General features: G+C 39.2%; 1 protein-coding gene across 1 annotated transcript in view; it reads left to right on the forward strand.

Moving 5' to 3' along the window:
• Nucleotides 1-5,740: 5,740 nt before the first annotated feature.
• GOLGB1 (golgin B1) overlaps nt 5,741-6,240 on the forward strand; it is a gene marked incomplete at both ends in the record, with an annotated part of 15,158 nt that continues 14,658 nt past the window's right edge. Inside the window, one exon of the mRNA XM_010010228.1 lies at nt 5,741-5,808. Within this exon, the coding sequence (XP_010008530.1) occupies nt 5,741-5,808 (68 nt within the window). The remainder of the gene's footprint in view (nt 5,809-6,240) is intronic.

The following is a 6,240-nucleotide window of genomic DNA, read 5'->3' on the forward strand; positions in this document are numbered from 1 at the left end:
CCCCCCCCCAAAAAACCCACATAAAAAGATTAAATGGAAACATGTAAAAAATCATCATCTTTCAAACCTATGCTGTAGGTTCTAAATACTTTATTATTCCTCTTCATCTCCTGATGACTCTCTAATTTGTCAGTTTTATTTCAAGTGGGATGCCTAAAACTGCTCACAGTACTCCGGTCCTAACTTGAGTGGAATGAAGTAATTGTGGTCAGTGTGCACTGAATGAAGTAATTGTGGTGGTGGATGCACCATCTCTGGAGACATTCCAGACCAGGCTGGATGTAGTTCTGGGCAACCTGATCTCATTGAAGATGTGCCTGCTCATTGCAGGGGGTTGGACTAGATGAGCTTTGAAGGTCCCTTCCAAACCAAACTATTCTATGATTCAACAAATGCTTCCAAACTGCTTACCTATAATTTTCTAACATATAAACATTTTTTAAGTATTTGCACAGTCTTTTAATTTTCACAGGCTTAGCAGCCCATTTAGTAGTATCTCTCTTGTTGTCTTTACTGGCCATCTCAATTCCTTAATCTTTTCTCGAAGCAGCTCTTCGAGTGATTGAATGTCTCTTGAGTTCACCTTTTTCTACTTTCCCTTCTACACTAAGAAAGTAGACAAGAGTTAGGCTGACAGTTTGACTCGATGATCTTAAGGGTATTTTCCAATCTAAATGATTCTATGATGCTATGATCTTCAGGAAAAGCCTATGAAATTCCGCCAGTTTCAAACATAGCAAACATCTGGATTGGGAGCGCAAGATTGCTTTTTAGAGTCACTATATAGTGACTTATTGGATATAAGCCTTATAGCCTTATTAGATATAAGGCTTTCCCTAGTTCACTTAGTGGAAGAAAGTTGTTAAAAGACTACAGTATGGTATGACTTGATAAAGAAAAGCCATTTTCACTGCAAACAGGCCGACTGCTTTCTAGATGTTAGAATTCACAAAACCAATTCATCTGAGCCTTCTCAAAATACATGCTTTTAACTTACCAAATACTGTTTTGTATGGTCAATTATATATAGAAAAGGGTTTAAAGAGGCATAAAATAAAACATTGTACCATATGTTAATGCTGTATTGTCATGGTTTAACCCCAGCTGCTAACTAAGTCCCACACTACTGCTTGTTCACACTGCAGCCAGTGGGATAGGGAGGAGAATTGGAAAAAGGGTAAATCCCATGTATTGAGATAAGAACAGTTTAATTATTTAAATAAAGTACAATATAATACTACAACTGATAATAATGAAAAGGGAAATAACAAAAAGAGAAAGATAAAACTGAAAAAAAATCCAACCCCAAAACAAACCAGAAACTGACAAACAACAGTGATCCACACTACAATTGCTCAGCACGCACTGAAGAATTAACTCTGGAAGTTAATTCTGAAGTTTCTGAAGAAAATGAACTCTGTTACAGCTGAAACCAGGACGTATGTCCTCTGAATGCTCGGAATTGAAAGTACAAGATTTTTATCCCTAACAGAACAGAGATCGGAAGCAGCAAGTCATTTCATCACATACGGTGGCATACCTAAGATAAATCTATGTTATTGTATATGCCAGTTTACAGAAATGTAAGTGTAAAAATATTCTAAGTCAAACAGCAGCTGAGTTCTTGCACCAATCTTGACTTGGACCATAGCCCTTGAGTGTCTAATTTGTCTCTAATTTTAACAATTTCTCATTTCATTTTTAGCCAAATGAAATTTAAAACATTTTGCTACAATAGTTCTTTCTCTTCTTCTCCTTTATAAAAGTGTTTCTTAAACTTGAAACTCTATCAGCTGTCCTTTAATTGTTTTTTTCTAAAAGGTGCTTAAACCAGCATGTTCTTTTGGTGGTTTGCGTTTTAAAAAAAAAAAAAAAAAAAAAAAAAAGACCCAACACAAAACAAATTGTCCAATGACAAACTATAGAATCATAGAGTGGTTTGGGTTGGAAGGGATCTTCAAAGGTCATCTAGTCCAACCCACCTGCAATGAGCAGGGACATCTTCAACTAGATACGAGTTTATATAATTTATATATCTCCACTACTAGTCTTACTAACAAACATGTGCCTTATTCTTGAAAGCTCCTGAAAGAATATCCTGTTGCTCTTTAAATCAGATTTTTAATTTTCAAAGAAATTGTTTGTGTTTGAATATTTCAGAAATACCAAATTTGCAACTTGTTCTCCAGGAGCCTCAGCAGGGAGCTGTGATGGTCGCAGAAAATGCAAAGCAGGTAATTATTAAGCTGCTGAAATAAGCTAGAATTAAAATAGGTCAAGGACTGGCCTTAAAACAGTTAAGCTGTTATGGCCTTTTTTAACAATCCTCTTTGGAAGGTTATTATTAACTGGATTAATGATGAAAGACGGAAATAGCTTCCAAATACTGCTTGTACTGTCTTCTGATAAGATTGTATTTCCCTTTGCTGGCTGTGTGGAATTCCTGTGTCCTTCAACCACCCAATCCGTATTCGTGCTATTTTCTGCCTCTTATGAGTCAGTTCTTCAGCAAAACCATAGGCTAAACTGAGCTAAATCTCAGGAAATACAATTCCAAAGGTTCAGCTGCCATTATAGGATGGCAGCCAACCCTATCCATTCCCACTGCCTTGATGGGGATCTGGCAGACTTACTGGAGGAAGCCGAGTTCCCTTTGTTAAGTGGGAAACATGTAGACTCTGTTAGTATTCTTCCACTGTGAACAGCTGCAGGTACAACCACAGTCAGTCTTTTGGTGAGAACGGTGCAGGGTTACATACCTGCTGCTTTGCTTTATACCCAGTCAGCACGGTGTTGGAGATGACTGCCTCTGTATGTCTTTGGTAAGAACTTGTAGAATTGTTAGCTTAGAGCAAGGCTAGGGCTCTTTTCAGACTGCTCCACTCTGTTCCAACCTGCCAGCAGGGGGAAGAAAATGCTGTGTTTTATCGAATACATTCCTCTCCAACAAAGAGTTAATAGTATATATATTACTGTGAAGTATTAGGGCAAAACGTGAAATTTGGGACTCACGTTGGAACTGGAGAAGGCATTTTGAGTCAGGTCATTCTGCTTGACTTCAGACCCTTATATTTCAGCTGCCTGTAGTTGAAGTGTAAGCTAATAGATCAGCGGGTATACTCACATGCACACACATGCACATACGGTCTTTTCAAGGGCAGATATAAGCCTTTGAGCTATTTTCTAGAGCCCTTTTTATAGACAGTGGAGGTAAAGGGTTCTTCAGCATATGATTCACTTAAACCAAGGTGGGTGCTGAAAATGGGTGTCGTGGTTGAGACCCAGCCAGTAACTCAGCACCACACAGCTGCTCACTCACCCCTTCCCTAGGTGGAATGGGGAGGGGAATGAGGAGACTGTAAAGCCCATGGGTGGAGATAAGAGCAGTTTAATAACTAAAGTACAATATACTACTACTACTACTACTAATGATAATGATAAGGGAACTAACAAGGGGAAACTAAAAGGGGAAAGGAAAAATGAAGAATTACCAGCAGTGATGCCCCAATACAATTGCTCAGCACCCACTGACCAGTATCAAGCCTGACCCGAACAGTGATCTGTCCCTTCAGAGTAACTACCCCCAGTTTTTATCCCTTTGGCTAGTCTGGGTCAGGTGTCCTGTCTCTTGTCCCTCTTGGCTTAAAGAGTCAATGAATTCAACCCTGGAATTGTCCATTTCAATGTCTTAATTATAAAAAGAGCCTAGCTAAATAGCTTGCATGTAAGAATTTACACTTGGACACCTATATTGTGCATTTGTCCATCTTAACCATGACTTTAGGCCGAGATACAAGTGGATCCAAACCTGGTTGAGGGGCTTGGGTCATGTGCACAAGTTATTTCGATGCATACAATGCATTCCATTTCAGTGCTTGGAGCTTGCAAAGGCAAAGCGCTCTAGAAATTTGGGCTAGCAATTTATTTCTGACCTGTTAGTGCCTTGGACTTACATTCTAGGTATTTACAGCAAAAGTCAATTCTGAACACTTCATTTTGGTTTCAGTCTTTCCGTTGTTGGGCTGAGTAGAGTTATTTTTACTTGCTTTTTTTGGAGTGGGAGTGAGTAGCTTTTTTGGGGGGACACTACTTAGTTCTGACTTGTGGTCTCTTTTTATTCTATTTCAAGCCCTTTCCCACAGGAGCAGTACTAACAGTGCCAATTGTTTGTTGCAGTGAAAGCCAGCGTGTGCTGGGAACTAGCCGGAAGTACTGCAATTCAATCTAGGTGCACTTTAACTTGTAAATGGACTTTTCAGAATGAAGAAATTAGTAGATTAAGTCTCAGTTCTTGTATGGATGTCAACAGCAAACTAATCAATTTCCCGAGCACTTTATTCAGCATCGTTGTGTGGGTAAAAAGAGTTTGTGTCTGTGAAATAGCAAAATCTCCTCACTTTTTCTAGTGTGTTCTGTCTTGTTCAACAGTCAGGTTCTGACCTGTCTGACAGAGAAGCGGGAGACATACAGCAGTTAATAGATAGTTGTGGGGTGGTTTGTTATCTGTGTGGTGAAGCCTGGTGTAACTTTCCTAGGAAGACTCCAGATTCTTTATCTGCTGGAGTAGTGAGGCACAGTGAGTACAGTGACAAACACATGACTTCTCACCTTCGGTGCTTGGGTGGTTCAGTGAAAGGCTATGGATCTCTAGCGAGTCTCTTTGAAGCAGTAAAGGTGGGAAGGAAGTTAAGTAGAATCTGCATTCATTAATATCATAACCTGCTGAGATAGGTCTTAGTCTCTTGCTTAACATCAAAACTAATTTACCTATTTTTAAAAATACATTTCTTTAGGCATCAGAGTTACATCTAAAGTTGGGACTTTAGTTTTTAATTTAGTTGTTAGGGTTTTTTTTAGTTTAGTTTAGTTTTTCTTAAAGCTTGGCAGAGCAGCAGGCAGCTAAAATACTTGTCTTCTAATGCAAAGATCAAAACTAAGTATTTTTTCTTCAATCAATAGAACAAAAAAGTTGGACCTGAGGTGAAATTGCAAGACTTGCAGACTCTGGAAGCTCCAGCCTCTTACATAGACTGCTCTTTTACAGGTGAGGACACAGAATAAGGCATGTGACAAGAAAATTCTGGAAATCTGAGAGGTTTCAGGGACAAATCTAAGGTGATTTGGAAAGAGGATCTTTGAAGTCAAAATCTAAAGATGTATAGGACATAGAAAAGATGCACATAAGGTAGAAGAGAATATTGTAATGTGGTCTGGATAGGATATATCAGAAGAGAAGGAAGAAGTGGTTCCTGAGAAAGAAGGAGAGAAGGGTTTGGAGGAGAGTGCGTTTGTAGATGCAAAGGTTCATGTATAAGACATTGAAGAGAATTAAGATAAGATGAAGAGGCGGGTTCTTCTCTGCAAGCCAGCAAATTAAAAAACCCCCAACCAACCAGCCAAGCAAAACAAAAAAACCCAAACACAAAACCCCAACAAACCAAACCAAACCAATCTGCTACCTAGTTCACTTATCTCTTTACCTCTTCACTCTTCTATAGAGGTTAGGTATAGTGCAGACTTAGGTGATGCCAGCATGCAGCACATGCAGGAGGTTTTGCATATGCAGAGCTATTGGGGATGTCTGGTGCAATGCAGGTTCAAAATCTTTTGGTTGGTTTGTTTTTTTTCCTGTCTTTCTCACCTTGGAAACTAGAGAAGCTTCAGTCTCATCTTTTGTTTCCATTTACCTACTGACTTTACATGCAATGTGTTATGCTGGTGGTGGTCCTTTTATCACTAGGTGTGTCAGGAGTGCTGGTGAATTCTGAAGCGAAAAAGCCTTTTGATGACACTTTGATGCTCCCTGAGGTACAAATTTAATCTGGAACTAAATTTACTCTTGGTATTGTATGCATCTGTGTTTAGTTTAAAAGCCCCAGAGAGTTGTTTTATTAACATCCTGTAACTTAAAGTGGTTGTTGTGACACTGCAAAAGGTTGTAAGAGAGAACTCTGCTTTAGTGGTTCCCCATAAATTGTTTCTGCCCTCCGCAGCGAGGAATGGACTGATGAGCCTTTACAACACAAGAAGTTGACTTATTGGTGGGCTGCTGATCCATGCTTTCTGGGAAGGATTTGTGACTGCTTTTCTTTAGTTACCTGTTTTTGAGGGTGGGAGGAAAACTTAAAGTAATTATTATGATTTGGAAAAAGCCAAGCACTTTGGTGCAGATGCTTTGGCTAGTGCTCTCACTTTGAGATGGACACTGGTGAGAATATGGGCTTCTACACTCCTTTTTTT

Source organism: Nestor notabilis, unplaced genomic scaffold (genome assembly GCF_000696875.1).
Source record: "Nestor notabilis isolate BGI_N333 unplaced genomic scaffold, ASM69687v1 scaffold862, whole genome shotgun sequence".
NCBI classification, from domain to species: domain Eukaryota; kingdom Metazoa; phylum Chordata; class Aves; order Psittaciformes; family Psittacidae; genus Nestor; species Nestor notabilis.